A 26877-nucleotide genomic window follows, 5' to 3' on the forward strand; every position below is an offset into this window, starting at 1 on the left:
GATGGGTGGGGGGGGGGTGGGGGGGGGGGGAGCAGAAAGGAAGGTGAAGAAGATTCACCGAATAAATATAAAAAATCCTCCTCACAAGTCACCAAAGTCCCGTTTTCTTTTCAAACTAACATTTCAAATGATTTTGTCGATGAGGCAACAGTCGCTCGTTCTCTGGAAACAAGTGGAAATATCTTCAGAAACGGATTCACGCTCGAGTCGAGAGAAATCCAAGAGGCTTCGAGGTTCCTCTCTCAGGATCAGGCAGCGTTTGTCGTTTCTAAAATAAGACGTTAGGGCTCTAATCAGAGACTGTGACTTCCTACGATCGGGATGATTTGCATAGTTAATGAAAATCTCACGCTCGTACGTCAAGATTAAAAAATCCAAAACGCTTTCTGTTTCGCAAATTCAAACAAAATCCCTGTGATGTCACGCAGAATAAAAAATAAATAAAAAGGTTGTTGAGTTGAGTCATTATTGGGAAAATAAACATTCATGGAGACGATGAAAAATCATATTTGTAAAATGCAAATGTTCCACTTTAAAAAACTCATTTTTTTTATTAAAATAAAAATAAATAACTTGGCTTTTTACATAAACTCTAAATCAACATAATCTCCATTATATCGTGGTCATATTCTTTTTCATTTTAAATAATGTGACTGTTACTGTACAGCACGTTTATGTATTTCATCACTAATACGTTTCTCCCTCAGTAGATTCTAAACAGTTTGTAAAGTGATTCTTTATTTGGACCTGAAATGTTCAGACTAGTTCAGACTCATTGATTCTTATCTCTGACGAGGAGTTTCTGTTTATTGGTTCGTTTGCAGGATTACGCAAAAACTACTCAACTGATTCTCAAGTTCTGTTGCAGATCCAGATCAGCGGGTGGATCCAGGTTTTTCCAGGATGAGGCATATTCAGGGAACAGATCTTTATGAGTAAATGCAATGTGTTGCAGAACCAAATGAAAATCTGGATCTGGTCAATTTAAATGTGGTTTCATAATGGGACCGTTTTAATTTCAAAATTTAAGTTTTCTTAAATACTGCGTAAAAACCTGCTGAATATGAGTAAAACAGTATAAATACAATAAAGAGCAGTTAACAGAAACAGGTTTGTCGTTAGGGACGTGACCAACTCTGCCACACACACACACACACCCACACACACACACACACACCCCCACCCCCACCCACACACACACCCACACACACACACACTGGCCTAATCAACAAATAGGACTAATGAGTTCTTAGCTGCAGCGAGTGGAGTCTGATGGAGAACTAACAGCTGCAGCAAACATGGGAGGAGGGTTAAAGAATTAAGACAGAAAGGTGTGTGTGTGTGTGTGTGTGTGTGTGTGTGTGTGTGTGTGTGTGTGTGTGTGTGTGTGTGTGTGTGTGTGTGTGGGTGGCAAGGCTCAGTCTTTCATGCATGGATACATTTTTGTGAGAATATGCGAACACAGTTCAACTTTGTACAGATTTGTGTGTGTGTGTGTGTGTGTGTGTGTGTGTGTGTGTGTGTGTGTGTGTGTGTGTGTGTGTGTGTTTGTGTGTGTGTTTCTTTGCACTGTGTGCAGTTCGGCTTGGAAAAGAAAGTGTGTGGGGGGGGGGCAAATAGAGAAGATGCTGCCTAATGCAGATGACAAGGTCCTTTGTGTGTGTGAGTGTGTTAGTGTGTGTTAGTGTGTGTGTAGAGGGTGTGGGGGGGGGGGGGGGGGGCACTTAGTTTATCTTTCTATTCAGCCCCCCCCCACCTCTCCAGCTTCTTCACAGACACCCCCACACCTCCTTTTGTCCCCCTTGGCGACAGCTGGAGGTGGCAGGCAGTGAGGACCCTGCTTCGCTCTGCTCAGTATGTGACCAGTGCTTTTCAGTTTACACCCCCCCCCCCCCCCCCCCCCCCCCTCTTAATACTTACACCCCCACCTACACCGCTCTCAAAGCTCAATGAGAGAGGGTTAAGGGAGCTTTGGGCGCCAACATTTAATTTCCTTTCCCTTTCAGCTGCATGAAAATCGCATCCCGTCAGACCTTTATTCTCCACAGCTTCAGCCCCAGAAGACACAAACACACAACCCAGCGCCACCTCGACCTGCTCTCGCTCCTTCTGCGTCCGTCTGCATCGTGGCCGTGACAACAGCTTACAAGCAGGAGGTTTAACCGCCTTATTCTGTCCCAGCCTCGGTCGAAAAAACACCTCAAGACACCTTGGAATACTGCGTGGTGTAAATCTGAGGTCTTTCAATGGGAAATGGGACAAAACCCACAGATCATCATCGCCCTGTTTCCTGTTTTAACTCTTTGTTTTAGTCGCCTAAACTCGGTTTCAAGCAAAAGCGACAGATACAATCACAGAGCACCGGCTCAACACTGAAGGGAACTAGCAACAGTAAGTCGATTGGGAGAAATTGAGTAAAAAAAGACTTTCACCAAACAAATCAGTTTTTTGTTCTGGTAAAACCTTCAGTATAAGGCTGGAGATATATTTGCTTTATACACATCGTGGCTGCCCTGCGTGTCCTGCGTCCGCTTGGTTCCTCATTTGTCCACGTCCTCAGAAAGTAATGCAACACGTCCACAAGATGCAATACGCACATGAACAGTAGGGGCAGTGTAAGCGCGTTTCCAACTTTGTCATCTGAAAGAGAGAAACACTTTCGGGCACGACTCGGCTCATTGTCTTTGCGGCGGTAATTACGTCATTGTCGCAGGATTACGACGTAAAACAACAACAACAACAGCGTCGGCCGGGGGGAAAATCCCAAATGAAATTTTAAATATTAATTTCACACTTTACTTTAAACATGTTGAATGACAGTTTTTAAATGTAGAAATATTTGTACGACAGGTCTGGCTGCTCCTGCGGCTCGTCCCTCCACCGAGTGCAATGCATGATGGTATATACGGCTCCGTTAGTGACCATAGGTTGTTCACTACTTCTCACGATGCATTGTGGGAAACAATGAGTGAACAATATAGGGTATAAGAAGTCCACTAAACATTCGCACAGAAATACAAATTGCCAAAATCACTGTATAGTGATATCGGACTATCGGACTTTACAGATTGAAAAGTAAGTTGTGCACCGTCTTGTGTTGTTCTTATATTTCATCTCTCATGGCTGATGGCTTTAACATTTCAAACTGCAGAAACTACCCTTTACAAATGGTCTGTTCATAAAGCTCATAACTGAATTCCTGTGAATTGTTTAAACATAGAACACAGTGTGTGTGATCTGTTAAAACTGCGAAACCACCGACAGGGACGAAGTAAAAGCATCTTTTCAGAGCACAGGTCTTTTTAATTCACTCGAGGTCTCCATCCGATCCACATTACAAGACCCGGCTTTGCAAACAGATCCAGTAATAGACGCTCAGAGGTCAGTGGAGGCGATGAGCTGTGTGAGATACCAGAGGCTCGTATCACGCTCTGCAAGGCAGGAGATTTGTCTAAAAGGATTGTGCTCGTGCTGAAGGGTCTGGAGCCGTGTGAGTTCTTATCTGTAATCACAATCTGTCGTGTGGGTTTGTTGTTGTGTCGCTGCCAACATGTCGTTCTCTGCCACTGAAACAGCTGGGAGATGATATCGGGGTCTCCTCGATAGTAAGTTGTAAAGAGACGTAAACAGCGCGGCTTCAAGTCGCCGTGGTAGCTGATATCATTTTCACTGCTCTTTATAATAAAGGCCTTAACTCTATTCGAGCTGCAGCGCATCACTAGACAAATTGGAAATATACTTTGTTTAAAAATAGTTTAAATGTGCCTGTCGATATCTGTGAAATCATAAAAAATAAAAGTTATGTTTTCCCTGTGTGAATGTGCATAACCCAGTCAAGCAACTTATTAGATCGTAATAATACCTTTTTATTATCATTCATATCGTATGATGAATGATCGGCTAGTTTAAACAAGCTGGAGATTGTGTCTCTTATTTTATTGGTGACATCATTTTCTGCGACATCATTTTCTGCGACATCATTATCTTACCATCAATCTTTATGATCTACTGTCCAACAGGAAGCAGACAATCTGTGAAAAGGTCATCTCTGTACGCATGACGTCATCTTTCTATCTCGCTTGTGACGTCACCGATCACATGACACCAACTGTTTGGGAATTAATAAGATGGTCTCTTTTATTCGGGGAAGCATCTTGAAAAATGTGTTTTTAGGGCCATATTGTTGTTATCATGTGCCATGCAGGCACAGATGGGTGAAAACAATGCCCTGCTTCTGGCTGTGCCCATGTTCAGGGTAATGAAAGGGGGGGGGGGGGGGGGGGGGGGTGTTAATATTTACTCTGCAACTGACACTTCCCGTTCCAGTTCCACAGAAAATGCTCCGGCCAAGAGTGAAGTCGATTTTTTTGGGGGATTTATTAGGATTGTTTATTATCTTCTCTTCTCTACTGATCATTAAAAATCTCTGGACGTTATTATCTGCCACTAAAGGCCACTGATTGGACCTCACAGGACACCCGGAGTGACGCCGTCCCCAACTGTCACGAACTGTGGATGAACAGAGGGTTTCAGACCAACAGTCTCCACATAATGAGCAAACATCACTCATCTCGCCACCTTAAAAACAGACGTGTCTGCCTCTTTGTCTGACGGCCTCCGAGCGACGCAGGCATCAACTCGGCTGTCAGCGGTGTCAGATGGAAACCACATCAGAGGCCGTCTCTGGCATCGCCGGGTTGCTTCTTGTGTGATATTCAAATGGTCAAATCATCGACGGGCACAGAATGAAAAGCTCTCCGTCTTGTTTTTCACCGAAACGACAGCTCATTCAGGCCCCGGACCACCGAACCCGTGTCCTTTGTGCCGCGCAACATATTTTGGATTCCTGCGACCCACCGTCCTGCCCCCACTCGTCTTGTCTTCCAGGATGGCACCCAAGACAAAAGAGCCATCATCCGCATGATATGGTAGCCCCTCGGCCCCCGATGCCCCCTGGGACATAAATCTTCAACATACAGTAAAGAGAGCAGAACATCTGGGCTGAGGGACAAACTGACTGTGACAGGGTATTTCATGCAGTTTGCATTACAGTGGACGAGCGGCAGCGGACAGAGCTGCAGAGCTAATTGGACGAGAAGACCAAGACTCTGTTGAATCTGGGCAGGAAACCACCCAGATTGGCTGCAGCCACTTTCCTCCTTTACTGCTGACACTACTTAACACAATACTGATAAAACATAGATTTGTTACATACACACAGTGTGTATCGGAGAGAGAGGAGCTGGCAACTGATAAACACGAACAGTCACCATTATTAAGTATTACTGATGTTCTTTCCTATTCAATTTCTTATTTCTCTCATGTCAAGGTTTGCTAAGGACCCTCAGATAATAACTTTACTATGAGATATTTATCTAGTCATTTTTCTAAAGGAACGTTTTACTGATAAAAATCAAACTAAAGCCGTTTTAGACGTGACCTCCAGAGTTTGTCTTTCACATCTGAAGAAGCAGCAGGAGATTGTCCAGGTTTTTGTTTTTTGTTACTTAAAGAAACTTTTTCCCCATGAAGTCGGAGTATTTAAAAAGATCCACAACAGCAAAAATACATTTATTCAGACACACACACACACACACACACACACACACACACACTTCTACAGTTTCTACTCATTCAAATCATTGACATACACACACAGACACACAAATACACATGCACAGTATTTTTCCTTTTCGTTTTCTAGCTCAGACACATATCCTTTATCTACATCAGCACAAAGAAACACACACTGCCTCTTCTGCTCTCTCTCTCACACTCACACTCACACACACACACACACACACACACACACACACACACACACACACACACACACACACACACACACACACACACACACACACACAGCTGTCTTGCACCTATAGCTGAGCTCACTTCACAAGCAGGAAAAGTGGCTTGACAGCGGAGGCTGATGTAACTGTCTTCTCTCTGCAGCCTCAGAGTCGAGCATGAAACTCTTCTCCTGACAGTCTCGAGCAGAGCTGCAGCGCCGCCAGCCGCTCTGACTCTGTGAGCTCCGTCTCACCAGTCACACCCTGAGAGCTTGAAGACGCCTGCGCACCGACATCGAAAAAACATCCTTATCACCTTTAAACATCAGCCGTCGTTTGTTGCCGTACGTTTTTTCTGACCTCTTCACGTGATCTTTGAACCATCAGGTTAATGTTTGCTGGTAAAGTTTGGGCGACAGTGTTGTATTGCTGTAAAACGTCTTTTAATACTTGATCGTTTAAATATTTATCATCGCTACCCTGTTGTGAACATAGGTCATAAACCATGCCTCCTCCATGTTAGTGGAAGGACAAGTTCTTATCACACTGATGTTCAAATGTTCATGTTTCTGATTAGGTTGGTTTTAATTAGTTATTTGATTATTTGATTGGTCGAGTGCCTGCTTTGGTGGGATGGCAGTAAGTAACCGTTTTCATTGTGTCTCTTCAGTTGTGGTTGTGTTTCCGTTGTGTGTCTCGTGCAGTTGTGCTTTTCGTTCACATGCTAGCTTCAGGCACCTTGGCCTCCGCACTTTCCGGTCTCAGCATGTGACAAACACATCTGGTGCAAATCGACCGCAGACAAAACTGGTGGAAGTGACGCAACTAACTTCTGCGTCCCAGTTGCAGTGTCAAAGACGGACGTATTGTAGCTGTGGTGCACTCCCTCAGATATTGTAGCAGATCTAGTAGATGTCTTTTATTTTCAGCAGCAGAGCTCTGGACTTATTTCGACATCTTCGATCTGAACGGTGCCGAGCGCGTTCTCCACCTGGCTGAGAAAGCGGTGACATTTTGAGAGAGCTGGCTTATGTCTGGCTTTGCGCCTCCTCGAACATCTAATGGAGTCTCGTCAGGATCAGAGGCAGTTTGCAGCGATGGAGGGAGAGAAGGACGGATGGATCCCCTTCAACCATCACACCCTTATCAGCCATCTTCTCCGCGCTGAGGGCGATGCCTCTGCCAAATAAATCAAGGGCGGGTTTTCTTATGCGATGCAGACGGAAGGGAAAGGTGATGACAATGACTTCTCTCACGTCATTAGTGCAGTTTCTACATCTGTTTGTGTCTCCCAGTGGATTTTTTGACAAATAAATATGTAAGAGACGTACGGTGCTGCCAGACAACGCTGCGACTACAGCCAACACAGGAGGTGACTGTCGGGGGCAACAGCTCTAAAGGAGCTTTCATATAAGAACTACCAGAACGTTCTCAAGAGGGTTCTCCTCTGCAGTTCTCCACAGCTTGTATCCTTGTTTTACTAACTTAGGATCTACTCAAACCCAGTGTCGTTTTCTTTGAACCTTGAACATCATTTTACCTCGACCAAATTAGCTTTGTCCCAATTGCGTCCGTCTCCAGCTGCTGTCAGACCTCACACCAAACTCCATTCAGTGCTATTTTAAAAAATAAATTAGAATATCTCAGGATTAAGCCACACAAGACACTGACGAGCTTTTGCTGATAGGAGCCGAACAAGAACACGTGATCTCCGCAGCAGAGGTAAAACGTAACGTGTTGCCTCTTCCTGCTGCGCCTCCTCCCACCTGAACGCTCCGGAGATTCCACAGGGCGATGATAACGGCAGGAAAAAGATAAATATAACAAAAGCACCTCAGCAGTGTAGTTGCAACAATTACAAATTCACTAGCTGGCTTCTTTACGACTTCTCTATGCGTAAACTAAAACAAACACACGGATGAATGGATTATGGATCTCACTGCTCACTCGCCCAAACAGATCAGTGGAGCTTATTTATAACCTTTCTCATATTATATGTGACAGCAAGAAATCAGGCAATTTCTATAGAAATCTTAGAATCACTTCAAGTGCACAGCTCCTCTGTTTCATCCTGAGATATTAGTATGTGAAATTTCTGGATATTTTCCTGCTGCATCTCACATTGGCTCTCGGGCATTGTACTCGGAGGTTGGCATGAACACAACGTCGCAACTAGCTCAGACATTTGAGTTCTCACGTACAGCACCTCCCGGAAAACTTGGAAAATGTCGGGAGTTCAGTGCATGTCTTAAAGCAGCAAAAAAACGAGATTGAAACCGCTTGCGCGATGTTTCCGACAACACAAGACTCTAAAGCCCTCGGTGTTGATTTGATCAGATGACAACTCGTTATCATCGCTGAGCCAGACTTCTGACCGTGATGATCTGATCCATACAATTAACACGAAACTGGAATCAATTCAATATAATTATCGGATGTTTGTCTTATTAGCTCCAAATCTGATTGTAATGCGTCCAATCACAAAGCAGATGTATCAGAGTGACCCTCCACAACCAATAAACAGACAAACGCACAAACATAAAAGAGTATTACATAAATACTGAGAGCGTCTGTACATGTGTGTGTGCGTGCGTGCGTGCGTGCGTGTGTGTGTGTGTGTGTGTGTAGTTACAGTGTGTTGCTGTTGACACTCTGCCCAGATTAGCTTGTTAAAATAGAGCAGCAGCATCAACGTGCACTGTGCTTGAAAGCCAAGAAAAGACTGTTGATCAAGGTGAATGCTACGCTTGTCGTCTCGCCTCTCCCTCACATTCAATCACCCCCACCTCCGCCTGCTGCCTGCCAGTGTGTGTGTGTCTGTGTGTGTGTGTGTGTGTGTGTGTGTGTGTGTGTGTGTGTGTGTGTGTGTGTGTGTGTGTGTGTGTGTGTGTGAGGGACCGATGGCATGCACGAGGCAGTGTTGGTGGAACAAGCGCTAGTTCATGTGTGCAAGGGTTAGGAGTCGATTATGAAGTGTGTGGTAACGTAATTCATGTTTGTGGACACGTCGTGTGTATGTGTGTATCGACGCCGGGCGAGATTTCCTGCACACGTTTCCTTTTCCACTATTCAGCTCAACGGCACCGAAATATTCTCAAACACTGCCAGGCTGACGGTGACAGGGGAGCGGGTCGGAAGTTCTTTCAGGGAGCGCCACGAGCTGAAAGGAAGCAAAACCTGGAGGTTAAATTAGCAGCGGTTGTTTGAAGAGACGAGTGAAAGAGACCGATGAGGGAGGAGAGCTGGATCTGCAAAGCTTCGCTTCAGACTGCTGCCTAAAGGAACTGGGTCTCATAACTTGCATTTAATTCCGAAGGAAAGCCATACACATCATTTCTTGCACGATAAACTTCATTAAAAAGTTGGTTCAGTCAATCTGACACTGAGGTTTTCGGTAGAAAAGATTTCATAAGAAAAGATTGCGAAAATAACCCAGGGTCTCTGCAGGTTTCAACAAGTTCAGTGGACTTTTTAAGACCATAATGAAAAAATGTAAGATCTTTGTGGGAATATCCGAGTCCCACAATTAGTAAGACTTCCTTGTAATTGACACAAGGTGAAGTGGAATAACCCTGGGAACACTGTGGCATCTCTCAAACTACACACACAGACAGAAGGTCTCCACATCTGTGCTACACACGAGACGACTGATCAATTTGAGTCCATTTCAACAACATGAAGAACCAGACCAACGGCTCCATTTAGGTTATTTAGAGACTCGCTGGGTCCCAGTGTGTGTGTAGCGTGTAGCGTGTAGTGTGTAGTGTGTAGTGTGTAGTGTGTAGTGTGTAGCGTGTAGTGTGTAGTGTGTAGCGTGTAGCGTGTAGCGTGTAGCGAGGCCAGGCTCACAGTGTTTCTGTGCCAGGCGAGGAGGAGTGGGTTTCAAGCAGCGCTCCTGCACACCAGAGAAATGCCTGGCGGCCATGTTTAGTCGAGAGGCCGTCCCGCTGGAGCTGTGCACATTTGAGGGGTGGGTGGGATGTAGTGGGAGGTGAGAGGGGAGTATTGTGGGGGGGAGGGGGGTTCGTGCCCAGGGGGTTGTTGTCATGACGATGACATGGGTCTGGACCAATGGGGTGCAGCTAATGATGAATAATTATGCATGTTTTTTTAATATATATAAATATTACCCCCCACCCACACACACACACACACACACACACACACACACAAGCCCCCCGCCCCCTCCCCTCCTGTTGTGAAAATTGTGACCTCGCCCCTGATTTCCTGGTGTTTGGGAAAACATGAAATGACTTTGATGAATGGCGACTTAATGGAGTTGCAGAGAATCCTGTTTTGCTGCAGAAACAACACTCCCCCTCAGGCGGGGTCGCTCCCATTTTGTAATATGTGCTCTCCGGGTCATATGTATTTAATATTCCACAGCTGGCTGTTTGCAGCTTTGCCAACTGCATCTAATGGCACCATGCTCGCTCGTGCACGGTGTATTAATGCGCCGCCGGCCTCCACTGATGAATTCAAACACACATTATTACAGCTTGCAGTTATCAAGTGTTTCGAGCAAACAGGATCCACACATTCGGATCATGATCTGTCCGAGTCCGCTGCTCTGGATGTTTTCCCTGACAGCTTGGATGAAGGTGATAGGGGCCGATGCTCACAGACCAGTCACCCTCTCTCACTGGGAACTTTTCTTCATACCGAGGAACAAGCCCCCCTGTTGTTGTGAATTATACGGCTTAAAGAAATTGTTTTAATCTGTGGCACTAAGCTCTGGAATCATCGTTTCCTACTGAAGACACAAATCGGTGTTTTTGAATATGTAGTTTATTTTCTGACACCATTTTGAACAGGCAGTGCTCAAAGAGGAGGAGTGTGTGTGTCTGTGTGTGTGGGGGGGGGGGGGGGGGGTCTCACTAAGGTCCAACTATCATCAACAAAGCTGAAACTTCCTCTCGGACCAGGGAATCTCCACTTCATGAACTGTCTGTTTCTATGAAAGCAGAGGGGAGGTCCGGTGGCAGTGAGCCAGGGTGGCGGCGTTGCACCTCCCCCCCTCCCTCCCCAGCAGCATCCCGTCCGGCGCTGTCACCGAGCTCATGGTGTCCTCGCGGCGTCCCCGACTTAAGGTAACGGCTCCAATTTCACAGTTTAATTACGGCTAATCTGAGGAAACCGAGCCAATGCTAATGAGAGGGCGCGTGCTGGCGGTCAGGGCTCGCCAGGAGGAAGACTCGAGGACAAGGTGCTGAGGATTCACAGCCCAGGCCTGTAGCGTCCCGGCCGGGACGAAGACGGAGAGACAGATGAAGACTTACAATAAAGATATTGTAAGCTGTTGTTTGCAGCTCTGGCGACTTGAGGAGAGACTGAAAACCAACTGATCCAAGAATAAATAATTCCATCGATTGAACAGCCACGTTTATCATTTTGTGTTTATACAAATACAGCTAGTTTTGGATTAAACCATAGACTGTAAATAGAGATGGGGATGAGTTGTCTCTATCTCCTCCTGTTGCATAACAAGAAAGCAGAAATTATTTCAAGACAGGTGTTGCATACAGATTTCTGGAATTCTTATCGAGACACAGACCATTTAATTATTCCAGCTCTGATTCGTCGCTGCATCTACGACAAAGACAAACTGGAGATGTCCTTCGAGAGACAACAGATAAAAATCCATCAACACTCATATATATCTTTTCTTCTTTTTCCATTCCATAATGCAATGACGAATCTGCAGAAATCTATGATCAGACCTTATCTTTATTTATGTATTTGCTTTAAGGTAAAGAGGATTTTTTTTGGAGGCGGCGGGGTGGGGTGGGGGGTGGGGGGGTGGGGTGGGGTGGGGGGGGGGGGGGTGGGTGGGGGGGGGGGGGGGGTTGGTCTGGAAAACAATACAATCTCTGCAAAGTATTCACCACCTGATAAAAGCTGCCAAGGTCAGACCTACGGGAGATTGCTGGATTGAAAACATTATTTGCGCGGCAGGCCTGTGCGACTGGAGAGCACTTTAGAGCGAGCCAAACTGCGGCAGGAGTGGAGTTTGAAGAGCAATGATGTCGGCGGCGTTGAACTTTCTTTTAGAAATCTACGTCTTGCCGTGATTGCTCGGAGGACCGAGGGCCAGGCGTGAAAACAGACCCTCTCTTCACTCCTGCTGGCGTCTGAACTCTCTGATGAAGATGCAGACGGCGGGCGGCTGAGCTCACACCCACTTCAGCTCCGCTTCTGTTTCACCACTTCTCCTTTTCGGGGCCTCACTCCAAAGTAAGAGTTGGACTTTCTGTTCCATGTCGCTGACCATGTTTGTTCTGTATCTGCTGACGTGTTCCAGTCAGTCAAATATTTGTATTGATGCTGCCGATTGTGGCTGTTTTTCACTGCGTTTGGGCACAAAGCATCTTAATGACCATCTTATTATTATTATTATTATTAGTAGTAGTAGTAGTAGTAGTAGTAGTAGTAGTATCGTATAATTGTGACAAATTGTTTGCACTGTAAAGATTAAGCAGATCACAAGCTACTTGATTCCAGGTGGTTCCGTTCTCATGACATTTAAGTTAAATCATGAAGTTTTCGTAAATACAGGAAAAGTAGGAGCTCATATTCTGTTGAACCCGAAACACTCACAGGTGTCGTGGAGGCAACTGTCGCTTCTCCCTCCGAACTCGGACTTAACGCACTTCGCTTTACTTTTAACACTGGATCGAATAATTCAGGCGACCACAGAGAGCGACTCAGTTCTCATCAGCGTAGAAATGCACCCCCCCACCCCTCCCCCACTGTGTGCGATCAGCTCAGAAACACAGGAGCGAACAGCGAGCTGATAAAGGGGGGTGGGGTGGGGGGGGTGTAATTCCTGCTAATTGCTCCTCAGCACACACTCGTGCTGTGACTGAGAACAGATACATTAAGAAGACAAACAACAGTAATGTCGTCTGTTATGTTCACAAGAAACAACCGAGCGGTGAGTGAGCGAGTGAGCGAGTGAGAAGTTGCCGATGTCTCCGATCACTAATTAAAGCTAAAAAGATCATTTCTTATAATCTTTAAGATCAAGAAAAACAATGATTGTTTATAATATTACAATCAGGATTAGATATAGTTCATTCAAAGTATTGGTATTGATTTTGAACTGAGAATTTCCAAGCTTTTTTTTTTAACCATTTGCACGACAACCGATCAAAACGTGATATCGTTAAAAGCTTTGAATTAAAACTTGAATTGGGACTTAATATTGTTTCAAAGGTGCATAAATAGGTTTTGCTGAACTTTATCATTTGAATTTCTAAACTTGTCAACGTTGCATCTGGGGGTTTAGAAGAATAATTATTATATTCTCCATTTCTAGATGTGAGTTTTCTAGAAATATGACGTTGTTTTATTCATTTTAAGTCGTAAACATGTCAGTTCAGGTGTGATAGTGTCATGAAAGTTAAAGTCAGGGATCACAGTCATCACAAAATCTGGGCTCACGATACAATTTGTTTTTGATTTATTATGTAAATGTTATCTTCCCCACATTCCTGATTCAAGACGCTTCATAACATTCCAACGAATACAGTTATGAATAGTTGAACTGTTTGTTTACCTGTAGCAGACAACCAAAGCCTCGGGGCGCACGCGGTGACGTTTGGCACCGGGGACAAGCCGCGCAGCACGATATCGTCGCTGACCTTTCGGCCCCTGTGGCTCTCAGCAGGTTCTTCTGGAGCTGCTCTAAGTTTATACACTTCAAATACTGCAGGCGTGTGAAGCAGGCGACGTGGGAACTGACGCTTTCAGCTCAAACTGGAGCAGTAGGCGAAGGATGAAAATGTGTTTTTACGAGTTCCTGCATCTCGTCTGTCTGTTTTTTTTTTTTCATCTTGCCCTCACATCCCCCTCACACACAAACGGAGATGTTGCAGACTCATGCTGTGTTCTGCTGTTGCGGTCACTGGAAGAGGCTCTGGATAGAAACAGCTAAATGCCATCTCCAATCACCGGCCTGCTGTCGACTCTGTGAAGGCAACAGGAAGCTTAATGTCGCCTGACAGGGGTGAATCATCAGGAGAAATAATAACAGTCCAGAGGCATGAGAAGATCTAGAACAACACGACGCCCCTAAAATGCATCTGGATTAGTCAGTGCAGGTGCTGCGACTTTTTTTTCCTGTTCCTGTTGATCTCAATACAATGCACGTGAAGTGTGAAGCTGACGAGATGAACGGTTCTCGAGATATGTGAGATACATAAAGACTTTATTTAATAAAAGATAATATTCTTATTCTCTTTCAGAGCCGTCCAGAGGCTTGTTATTCTAGATTTGATTGACTGAAATGCTTTAAATCGCTGATTATTCTGTAGATGACTGTTTTTACAATAATTACTAAGAATTATGAGCAAAAGAGTGATTTTCCAAATGCAGGATTTTTCTGTTAAAGTCTGTTAAAATTACGATGACATGAAAAACAGAAAAGGAATCAAGTCTTATTGGAGAATCTGGAAACAGCCAGATACTGAGATTGATTGAAAGAACAATTTAAATGTCGATTGACAAGTTGATTAATAGACTTGTTGTTATATTGGCGGAGCGGTTTGGACAAAGACACTGTTTATATGTGTCTGTTTATTCCTCAGGTTTGTTTCTGTAAATGTGTGTATGTACATGCAGCCCCCCCCCCCCCCACACACACACACACACACACACACACACACACACACACACACACACACAGCTGTATACACAGATCAGTCCACCGTTGCACATTCGCTCTGTCAGCTGCAGGACTGCAGCCTACACAAGTCAGGCTGCTGATGCATTCAGCTAACCCTGTGGAGATTCTGGGGAGCTTGTATGTGGGTGGGGGTAATTAGGGTGGAGCCTCCGGTGCCTGATGAACCTCCCTGTGCCCACCCGGGGAGCAGCGAGCCTGGGTGAAAGCGTCTCGGCGCCTGCCTGTCAGTGTCCAGCAGCTCCACAGCCTCCCAGCTAACAGAAACCTTTAGCTGCAGATGCCACGCAGTGTGTGGTGCCGCTGCCTCCGTCACGGGGAGGAGAAGGGACTTGGGGACGGCAGATGTGAGAAGATGGAAGAAACATGAACTATGCATGTTTCTCTCTGGTCCGTTCTTTGACTTTCTCAATACATTCTTTGTCGTTAAGTAAAACATTCGTCCTTTAACTGTACATTCCACCTCAGACAGATTCTCATATTCTGTTCCAACAGGTTGCAACGCTCCTCTGAAGTTATATTATATTTGTAAATCATTCTAAAATGTACCAACCCAAAATTTAATGTTTGACAAAATGAGCAAAATCAATCTACAGGAGGTGAGAATTTTCTTTTTCTGAACTGTTCTGACTTAAAAAAACACACACACACACACACACACACACACACACACACACACACACACACACACACACACACACTTGCTGATGTTGTTGATGTTAACGAGTGAGTGGACAACACCAGCAGTCAACTATCATACCAAGACGCCACTGGCTAATCAGGCGTGAGGAGTAGATAATGAGACGGGCCATTACAGAGCATCAGGCCGTTTGCTCAATGACGTGAAGAGACGACAGTGTTGCAGTGTGTCCACTCTGAATTACATCAGACTGAACCTACAGGTGCACATCACCGGGCGCACATCACCGGGCGCCATGCCGCCGTCATCAGAGCCTGTTGGGAGTGGATTTGTGTCCCAGAGAACCGGAGATCCAGAGAACCAGAGAGCTGAGGTGCAGTCAAATTCTGAGCTTTCCTTTTTCTACCTTTTTCTTTCCCCGTATGACCTCGACTGTACCTAACAGCCCATTTATTACCTGGGGCAAATGCAGGGGGTGTGTGAGCCTTGTATGCCAGCTGTCTGCGGCGCCGTGCTGCTTACCCAAGAGCCCCGCGGGGGGTCCACATCCCCCGTAAGCAGCCTGCCGCTCTGCTGAAGTGCAACTTACAGTGACAACGATGTACGCTTTCAGCACAGAGGAGAATCCAGCCCAGGTACAAGGCAGGTCTGACTGTGCACGGAGACGCTCCACTCACAAACATTATTTGACTCTCTAAAGCTGCTGAAGTGAGCACACCTTCCTGAGATCTTCCAAGAAGGGCTGCATGTGAGAACGCAAATGTACGAGAGAGTTGCTCCAGATGTTTTCTGGAGCTTTTCCCGCCAGCCTCCGGGTAAAACAGTGCGTCCACGTGAGAACACGGCAGGAAAATGGGCGGAAATCTCACAGCGAGCGAGCGGCCGTGATGAGGATGTTTCTAACATGTTATAATATATTAATATGTGAGGCTGAATTATTATTATTATTATTATTATTATTATTATTATTATTATTATTCAGCTAAATGTATCAGTTCTTACTGTTGGAGCTTCCATCAGAGTGAACAATATCTAGTAATGAAACATTAGTAAGGACTCAGAATATCAACAAACTGATTTAATATCACTCAGCAAACAGATGCTGAAAAAAACCCTTTAAATCTGTCATAAGAAATAGCTTTTAAATCTTATATCTACGGTCGCTGCAGTGATTCTAATAAATTCTAGACCGACGTGAAAAAGCAACGACTTCTGTTCTTGTTCTGTGACCAAATCTTATGAATTCGTCCAAAACGAGGGACTGGAAACACGGTGTGACCTCTGAGGCAGATGTACTCCCAACGTCTTCTGTGACCAGACAGACCACACAGTCTGACAGACACCTGGAATATATACCAGCATGCATCTGGCACTTCGGGCCCCCGCGGTGATTCGTGATTACCATATCAAAGGCCGTCCGGGCGCCGAGTCTCGGCCAGGGAGAAAAAGGAGAGCCAGCACTTCAACAGCCTCTCGATTCAATTTTTCACATGGAGCCATTTGAATCTCTATGGCAGGAGATGCAGATGATGCACGAGTGCAGCCGCACAAACGCCCACGAGTAGACAAACGCACACTCAGGTGCACTTCTACGCTGACACATGAGGGTGCGTACAATATACATGTATGTAAGCAGGCTCACACACATGCTATTGTTCTGATCTTCTCAGATCTGTTTTCCTCTTTGTGATGAAAATTACCGGTGGAGCGGGGCGCCGGCGGAGAACACACAACCTTGATGCGGCGGCTTCATGAATATTCTCATTCAAATCCAGCTGTTTTCAGGCACCTGGACGGCAGCAGACAACAAGCGTGTGTCATTACGAGCGCCGCCATCACGCCACATCCGAACCCTCGCCACAGACTAGAATGTATCCTCAGTGAAGTCATTACGGCTGAGTGGGTAGAGCAAGGCACGGTGAGAAATTCTATTCAATGAGATCTCCGGCAACATTGTGAAACGAGGATGAACTCTGAAATCCAGATTATCTGTTGTGGAAACGGATTATGTGCAGATTACACTCCGTCACTACGCACTGGATAATGGGACAAAGGCACAAATTGGACGGAGGGAGTTTTTATCTGTGTGTTGCATGAAAAGATTTAACGGACGGTTGCGTTTAAACAAGTGAAACTGAATCTTTGCTTCTGTCGCCGGCTCATCCGGGAGAAAGTCCAGAGAAAGTCAGAAATCTAGAAGAATGTCCGGAGATTATCCAGAGTTCAGTGCTCGTCTGAAATCTGCTTCTGTTTGTTCTAATAATTAGATTTAAATGATTTAATAAACTGCAAATTGTGTTAATTTTCAATCTAATTTGATCTAGATTGATAATATGAGTCCAGTGTCGTCGATTCAGCTCAGGTGTTTCCCTCTTGTCCAATCAATTGATAGGATTACAGTAAAAATAAGGTCCCCGTATAAAGGCTTAAGAAAAAGAAAGTTCGCAGCAGTTGATTTCTCTGATGAGTTCAAGTCTCTCCGGCTCAAATCAGTAAAATCAGCCGCTGTAATTTTTTTATACTTGAATCAATCTTCACGAGATGAATCTGTCTGTGTAAACGTGTGTGTGTGTGTGTTTTTAAATGATTGAAAAGGTCAATCTACTGTTGTTTTGTTGTTGTTTGTTTCATTAGCTCCTTCCCGCCGCCCTCTATTTGTGAAATCGCTCTTTCCGACAGATTGGAAGCGCCTTGATTTAAAATGAACAAAGCGAGCTGGTCATGGTGGAGGGGGATTAGTGCCACTCCAGGACAATTATAATCTGGTTGCAGTCACAGCGGCCTTATCTGCTACCTCCCTCCCGACACACACACACAGACACACACACACAGACACACACAGACACACACTCTCTTAATTGGACTCAAGTCTCAGTGTGCAAACAGCAGAGTTTCTCGCGGTCTCTGACGTCACATGTTTGCTCTTTGGTTGTACAGCTCACTGCGGCTTGGTGAGCCAGCCTGGAAGGAGGTTCAGACTGACTACAGGCTACATCCGTATAATGCACGGTAATTGTTTCTCCATGTTGTGTTAATGCCTGTTGTTTTCTTTTCCGGAAGGGGTCATGTGATAGGAGCCTGACGAATCAGCGAAGTCTACGTCATTTTTTTCCGAACTTCTCAGTTTTCGGATCGTCCAGACTAAAACGCAGCGTTTCCAAACTGTGGACGTCAGGTGAATCCGGAGTTTGAGTTTCAAGTGCTCGACTGGATTGAGAGGAACAGATTTTTATACCAGTAACCGTCTCTGACAAATTTCAAAACTGTTTTCAGAAATCTTTCCAACAATCTAACACAAAACTGCTCTCACTCTATTCTGCATTTCTAGTGATTTATTCAAGGGTCGCCTTTACTTAGTAAATTGCCTGCACTTAAGAGTTAGAAAAGCAGAAATCTGCGCCAGAACCATCACATCAATATGCCTACTGGAGCTTCGCAGCATCCGCCGTCCTGAATTTCAAAGCACAAAGCAGCAGCAATGAGAAAAGGGAAATTACGGCCTCAATTTCTCAGAAACACCATACGTGAGGAATTCAAAAGTGCGGTCACGAATCATGAATGACCCGAAGAATGAGCAGCGGGAGATGTGCTGATTCACTCGGAGGCTGTTGCACTGGACATGAAGGCGGCTGAAGGACGACACTTTGGAAACACAGAGGAGAAAAGGAGCGTCTGACTTATCCAACGCAATGACCACTACAACGAGACGGACTTCCGATGATCGTCACGTGTCAGAAATCTCTTTATTTCCTGCTCACTAGGGAGTAAACTTAAAGAGCATTCCGTGAAAAACGAAGTGTGGAAAAAGGTTCTTGATTGCAGCGTTGATGAAAGTGAAAATACAAATTCTGAACCCGCTCCTCAATCTGCATCCACATCAGGATTTGCTGGGTTCTCCTCAGACGCAGGCTCGCACACGGGGGAAAACATAACCTCCTCAGTGGCGTTAAGGAACCAGGTGATTTTAAACTCCTTATATTTGTGTGTAAATTGACGCAGTATTTCAATGTAATTTATTCATCGCACTTAACAAGCTGAATTGCCACGTGAATTAGTTTATACAACCCCACAATAATTCACGTGCTGTTTTACCGTTTCGACTGTTTTGTCGTTAATGGTTTTATTGCAGGCTATTTTTTTCCTCCCCTATTACCTTTTACTGCCGCAACAACTTAATTCCCCCCCACAGGGATCAATACATTTTCAGGTTATTTTGATTTCATCAATGAGAAAATGAGAATTCATTTGTCCGCCTGCCAAATAACCAGAACACCCAGACCTTCCTGAGAGTTTGGATGTGTGCGAGGAAACTAAACTTTGCTTTTTTTTGTGTGTTTTTATCCTGTCAGCGGTGATGTAGTATGCTAATATTCTTATTTTACAGTGTATGAGGAACTATAATAAACACCGCACGGGCTGATGATGGATGTTTTGTCGCCGGCTGAGACAGGGTTTTGTTTTTCTTCTTCCTGGCAGCCTGTGATGGAGGGATTTTCTCTGCTTCTCTCTCCCTCGCTTACAACAAAGGTTCAATCGTCCTGTTTGCAGCTCCGTATTGATCACCCCCATAGACCCCCCCCCCCCCCCGCTCCCTTCTTTCACCTTCCCCCATCCCCCTCTCATTCTCCTCACCTCCCTCCTCCGCCCTTTTCCAACCGTTTTCCCTCTCAGACCTCGCTGCTGCCACTTTGATAAGCGTGGTGAATGGCATGCCGTCATCGGTACAGACTAACTCCTGAATCAATAGGCGAGTGCAGTGGCTCAGCAGCCTATTTACCACAGGGATGGTGGAGAATAGCAATGCTGGGAGAAGAAGACCAGTGAGAGCGGTGACGGGGATGTGGACGCCAACGTTTTGAATGTCGGATGTTTTCGTTGAGATGAAGGGTCAAAAATATCAGAATCAAAATTGTCTACTAAACATTTAAAATAAAGCAAAATACCAATATGTGGGCTTCACGTGTTCATACTTGGACAGCCCACACTATTGTGCACTTTTGACATGTGGCTATTTGTCCAAGGTTCGGACCATTAACTACCCTGACAGTGAAATCTTAATTGTACAGCATGTAAACTGTATTTCAGGCAGTCGTGTTATTCTCACTGAGCAGCACCAGTTTGGAGAAAGTGATTTTTTCTTTTTCTTTGAGAATGACAGAACCTCTTTGAGCTCCACAAAAAAAAATGTTTTTGGAAGAACTCGAGTGTGGCTCGGTCCGCAGCCTGCGAGCAAATTAGCCGAGCCCGACCCAGTAGGCATCCTGTTTTCTGTGTCTGATTTTCCTTGATTACAGGCAAGTGCAGCACAACAAAATCAAACATAGTGCAGCCAACGTGAAGGAAGCCATATGGTTTGAGGTTTTTTGTCTGAATCAGGCCCCGACTCCTCCACACTCTAACCTCAACCCCATCCAGAGCCAGATCTCATCACCCAACATCAGTGTTGGACCTCTCGTGGCTGAACGGAAGCGGATCCCTGCAGCCGGCCTCCAGAGGAGAGGACGCTGCGTAGGGTGAGGTGATAATCATTCCATTCTATCAACACCAGTGGACGCAGACTCATATTCTGTGATCACCTGAGACTTATCACGTAAAGTGTACTCACGTCAGTGACTCCGGCCTCCAGGATGCTGAGCTTGGCTTCCTTCTCCAAATCCACTTTCTGCTTAACTGGAGAAAGAAAACACACAGACACAGGAACAGCATCAAGAATCTGTATGATAGAATATAAAAGACAATCAAATACATACGGGAATAAGAACTACCCAAACTGACAGAAACCATTTTGGAGTACTTTGACTTTTAATGTAGTCAATGTCCCATCTGCTAACATGAAGGAGGTGGGGTTTATGACCTGTACTGCAGTCAGCCACCAGGGGGCGCCCGACACGCTTTAGCTTCTTATTTGGTGAGGCAAAAGATGGGCGACATGAAACAGTCGTCAAATCCGAGCCCTAATCCAGACAAAAACAATCCCAGAGGTTTGAATCATATCGTGAACTTACTGTTCTTTGAGCGAGATTTCTAATCTTTCATGAAGTGAAAAGTAAGGAAGATATTTTCTCTCACATTTTAATCCGTTGGTGAATTTCTGTAATGTCTTCCTCATTCTGATATTCCCACGTCACTGTAACTGAAGGCACCTTCCAGGAGACAGGAGGTGGTGACGCTGGTGCGGTGAGTTCTTCCCAGACACACAATGAGGCCAACAACACCTCCACAGGGCTTCGACAATAAACGCTGCTGTTCCACAACCAAATGAGCTATTACTGTAGCATATCTTCACTTTATGAGTATGAATATTTTAACCTGACCTGCCGCCAGGCAAATATTAAAACAAATTTCCACACAAATAGAATTAAGCCCTGCACTGAGCTCTTTTTTCATCACCTTAAAGGGAAACAAATGGAGGGCTACAATTAAAATTCATGGTGCAGCACACAGCATTAGAGCCAGAACGTCATGTCATGAAATTAAAAAAATGAATACATGATTATGTTCCCTTTGCTTTGCATCTGAATGGAGACAGAGAGCAAGTCTCCTTTGTTGACACCAGACAGATGAAGGAAATGCAAATAGAAAAACTGTGACTCTGCCGTACTCGTCCAAATCCATCCAACCAGAGAGTGTGACCTTAAACACGATTGTTTGAAAGAAGAATGAAGAGAATCCTTCAAAGGTAGATTTTAAATGCGTGCATGTCCTGGTTATTGTGTTCGACGGGGAGTGTTGATTCAGGTGGCGAACGGTGCACGGTGAGCCACAGTGAAGAGTTGTGGGGGCTGATGGTCGGGGTCCAGGCCTCCGACAGAGACGTAGGAGCACCTTGCCAAGTGGGCTGTGTCTTATCAGTGCTGTCAGCAGGTAGCAGCTGCCCTCAGGAGGATTATGAAGTGGCTGAATGGGTTTGTCAGCCTCTCGTTAAGTGACGAGCATCTGAACAGACTTCTGCTTCACGTGTCTCACGGAGACGCGTCTGGTGCTTCCTGTTCAAGCTTCGTCTCGGGAGTTCTCGGGCACTCGTCAGCCCACAGAGGGCGGCACAGAACCACTGGTCACTGCATTTATCCTGCTCAGCCTTTGAGGGTTGCGCACCAATCGTAGCGGACATTGGCCGAGAGGCGGAGCTAACCCTGGTCTGTCACAAAGCGGACATGCGGACTCGCATTCAAACCTACGTGGCATTTAGTGTCTCCAGACCTCAGACTGTAAATAAAGTCCTGTTGAAGCCGAAACTGTCCCAGATATGGGCGCCATCATTGGAAGCCAGAGTCGTGGCGTGGAGCCGCGCTATCGAGGACCCGATCAACTCAAAGTGCATCAGTGGGATAAGAACTAACTAAAACGTCAGTAAGAAAACATTTAGTCAACACGACTTTTTAGTCCATCCGCTAACATGGAGGAAAGGTTTATGACCTAAACTGCAGCCTGCCACCAGGGGGCGATCGGGATAATTTGGCTTCACTCTTAGGGCGCCGTCATGTCGTCCATCTTTGTAAACAGTCTATGATATGGAGGCAATCAATCAATAATCTTTTTGAAATGTGAAGACGAGCGTTTTAAGCTGATGGTCCGTCTGGATGTGAAAAGCTTCATTTTCAGAGATAAAGAGGAAAGTGGTTTAATCCAGATGTTTATTTTTCCTAGAGCTATGTCCTCTAAAAGTAAAGACCACATTATTGCGGCTCTATCTTACTCTCATCTCATTGATACAAATCTATTTTTATTTGTTTCAGTCTGATGCTCTCTAACCTTTTGTCAGTGTCCTTTCCTTCAAACCGTTTAGCCGCTGCACCGACTGCCTGAAAATGTTTCAGAGGATTGTTCAGTTCAAATGAAACTCGGGCAGAAAACCAGAGTCGGTGAAAAACAACTCAACACGCTGTTGCCTAAAGTGCCTGTGGTAATTGGTGAGGCAAAACCTGTATTAGTTGCATCTGCAGGGGGAGCCTAATTGACTGGCTCACACACACACACACACGCACGCACACACACTTAATTCCTGATACAGAATCAGAGAAAATACACCAAAACACAAACAAACATGAAAGTGCACAAGATAATTTCGGTTTGGGAGGGAATCACAAAACTCTGGAGCAACACGGGAGCCCGGCTCGTTCCCTGGAGCGACCATCCACGCGGCCAGCGAGCGGGACGACATCACAGGCGGCGAGCTGCCTCTAATTAGCCCGACAAGTCTTTGGACCTCACCACCGTGGCACTGCGGCCTCTCCGATGTGTAGCCAACAGCTACGGGACCATCCACCCCCCCCTCCACCCCACACTTACAAATGAGTCCGAGTCGGGCGAGAGCACCGCTCCTGAGCAGGCGAGCTGAGGCGGCTCATTTGTATCCCAGCGAGTTTTCTCTCCAAAAGCCAAATTGGATCCATTTTTACGAAGCTGCGATGGGCTGCGAGTCGTGATCAGACCAGACTGGCGACTTTTCTTTTTCGCCCGACTGGCAGCGCAGCGTGAAAACAAGCCGTAATGTGACAAAGTGGGAACGGCGCAGCGACGGACTGCAGCCTGAGAGCGAGCCGAAGGGAAATGATCTATACTCAGATTATTCCGATTTTTTTTTTTCACATTTTCCAGAATATTCCGTCTCCCATTGTAACTCTCGGACACATTTGAACTGCGAGGGGGGGAAATTGGGCCTGAAGGAAGCAACGAGGACCAAATCTCATTTCTACAAAAGAGGCCCCTTCATTTTCCCTCCAAAACACACGGAGGCGCTTCATTTGTCACTCTGGACGCCCCTGTCCTGAATTTTGCTTTATGTTAACTCAATGTATCTGAGGCGCCTTGAGGGAAACACAGCGAGTGCCGGGGATTTAGAAATGCTTCATTTTTCACCGCTGACAAAAGGGAAAGGCCCAGTCTGGCTCCACAAGGCCTGGACCAACAGAATAGATGCTCCTGCCGCACGGAGGGGTCGTTATTTCAGTCACTAACCACCCCCACCCGCCCAACGTCCACACTCTCACTCACCCTCCCGGGTACATTTCAGGACTCGTATAATGAGGAGAAAACAACAGCCATCCTTCAAAAGCGGAGGCAGCAGGAGGAGCGCAGCACCATCACTGCAGTGACACGGGGACGTAATCACATGAGCTGATCGTGAGATCACTGCACAGATAGGTCGCTGGTTGGTCTCTCTCTGTGTCCCTGTCCCGTGTGCCATCACGGAATGTCTCTCAGAAAATAATAATGAAAAATAAAAAAATGATATCGCAGATCATAAAGCCGGGGGAGAAGTTATTAGAAGTGAAGTTTGGCTGTTTCTTTTAGCGGCTAACAGCCACCCGGGGAGTTTCGTTCTTCGGTGAGATTATTGGAAAAACACTAAATACACAGTAAATCTTTCAAACGGGAAAAATAATAGAAGTAATTATGTGAAAAATAAAAGTACAAATAAAACAATGATCGGGTTATGATTGACGCAGAGAGCTCCGCTGCTTCGTCACCTCAGAGCCGTTTCACGTGATGAGTGACGAACGAGGATCTTTGCGGACGTCGCTCACAATTTGTAAACGAACTCTTCATCTCGTGAACGACGTCGCGACTCACGAATATTTGTGTCAAAAGAGATTTGCCCTTCGTTTTTTCAAAAGCCTCTTAATTGGATGTGGTTTCACTCTCACTTGAATTAATTCGATTTCTGATATCAACTTTTCAGCCTTCAATCTGTTCCTCGTTGATCCCGACCCCCCCCCCCGGGTGTTATCACCGGCGGCAATCATGGGAGTGTGCAGTATGAACCAGCAGCAACGGCTTGTGTGTGTGTGTGTGTGTGTGTGTGTGTGTGTGTGTGTGTGTGTGTGTGTGTGTGTGTGTGTGTGGATGGTGGGGGGCAAGGGGGGGGGCTGCGGTGGCAGCGGCCTATGAAGACAATGCCATGTGTAATTAAATTCAAAAGCGGGGGGCCGAAATGGCATCCGGGGCCACCTGGGGGACGAGAGATCATTAAGGGAGGGGAGAAAGAAAGAGAGATGTGAGGAGAGACAGTGATGGACAGATTAGGGAGACAAAAAGGATAGGTGGGAGAAAGAGTGAACGAGACAGAAAAACATGGGGTGAGAAAGGAGGAGGAGGAGGAGGAGGAGGAGGAGGAGGAGGAGGAGGAGGAGGTACAATGATGTGGACAGAAGAAAAGAAGGGGGAAAGGGAGAAAAGGAGTTTGAGGGAGGAGAGGAAAGAGGATTAAAAACAGGGAATATGAGAAAAAACTCCTTTCACTCACAGGAGTGAAACATGTGATGGTCTTTCAACAAGTTACAAAGCCAAATGAAGTTAATAATGAAAAGTGAGACTGTAAACAACAAATAAATATGAAGGATATGATGCATATTTACAGCAAATTAAACCTCGTGATTTTCTGCAAAGTCTGCATCCACTCAACTTCTGAAGATACCGAGGCTGAGAATCTTCACAGATCGATTCCATTCAATAAATATTAAATATAAACCAACTGATGTGAAACTAAAGCTTCTTCCAGACCTGCACCGAAGTCTGGACACGTCCCTGAAGCTTTCTGGAGGAGCTGCGTGTGAGAGCGCAAACAACCAAGTCCGTTGTAACCGACTTTTTCCGAAAACATTTGTCTGAGGTGTGAGAAAACCGAGGGCAGGTCAGCGTGTTGATGAGGTTTCTAACACGTGATGGAGAAAAAAACTAGAAATATACAGATATCTCAGAGAGGAGCCAACAGGAGCCAGAAGACAAAGACAAAGTCAACTTGGAAAGACGAGGAGATTCCAGATCTTTGGACGATAAGAACCGACGTCGGTGGAGAGGAGCTGTAAACAGAAACACTTCCGCAACATGTTCCTGTTGCTGTGAACGCGTCTGACCCGGACAATCTCCTGCTGCTTCTTCTTATTTGAGGCAAAGGCAAACTCCAGAAAATGTCCGGACCCAGAAGACATCTGAAATTCAGTTCCTGAAACGTTTAAATTCATTAAAAGTGACTCTAAACTGCACAAAATTATTTTTATATCAAATCCATTAATTATCTGACTGTAGCTGTCGGATTATTAAATAATTTGTATTATTATTTTCTACGTATGGCGGCCATATAGTAACCATGGAGGTTATGGAGTGTTTGATGAGAGGATGTTTGGTTGAACATTTTCCAGCTACAGTTACATAAGAGCCAAATGTGTTTGTTTGCCGTGTTGTGATGAAAACGGTTCACGGCATTAATTGATGACATTTAGCTCGTCGCCTCTGCTCCCTTTGATTCATTCACATTTTAAAAAGGTGGGTATTAAACACCTCGATTAGTTTACATAAACAATTCATTACGCTGATATGACACCGGGGACCCCGGCAGGAAAACACATCCCAACCACCCACAACAATTAATGACTTTACATCAGCCGATGCCTCGCTGCACAGGGACAGGAAGCCCTGGTCCAATAACAAGCGTTCATTAGCAGAGCGCCACTCGCATTACCAAACATAAAACCATATAAATCAGGTTCGTTTTTTAACCTCTTTTACTCTGAGGTTTTCTTTTTTTCCACATTTCCACAGTAATACGCAGCCACTTCTCCAGCAGAGCAGCTGGGAAGTGAGTAAAAGAGGTTTTCTTTCTGAGAGGGAATCGTCATGAAAGCTAATATTCCCCCAAGTGGAGGTGACCTTTGAGAAATTGAGTCTTGAATCATAAAATCAAATACTCCACAAATGGAAGTGACCTCCAGTATGTGGTGGGGAAAAATGCAATAAAACCCGGTTCTCCCTCCAAAAAGGTG

The 26877-nt window shown here is 45.4% G+C and overlaps 1 protein-coding gene across 2 annotated transcripts in view; it reads right to left on the minus strand.

Moving 5' to 3' along the window:
- Positions 1-26877, minus strand: part of LOC117778522 (receptor-type tyrosine-protein phosphatase N2-like) — a 122994-nt gene that overhangs the window by 35557 nt on the left and 60560 nt on the right. For both annotated transcript variants that reach the window (XR_004616802.1, XM_034614188.1), the window contains exon 12: positions 20721-20785. Coding sequence is in view for 1 of the 2 variants with exons in the window: in XM_034614188.1 (XP_034470079.1) it covers positions 20721-20785 (65 nt within the window). In the remaining variant the exon portion in view is untranslated. The remainder of the gene's footprint in view (positions 1-20720; positions 20786-26877) is intronic.

The sequence above is a fragment of the Hippoglossus hippoglossus genome, chromosome 17 (genome assembly GCF_009819705.1).
Source record: "Hippoglossus hippoglossus isolate fHipHip1 chromosome 17, fHipHip1.pri, whole genome shotgun sequence".
NCBI classification, from domain to species: Eukaryota; Metazoa; Chordata; class Actinopteri; order Pleuronectiformes; family Pleuronectidae; genus Hippoglossus; species Hippoglossus hippoglossus.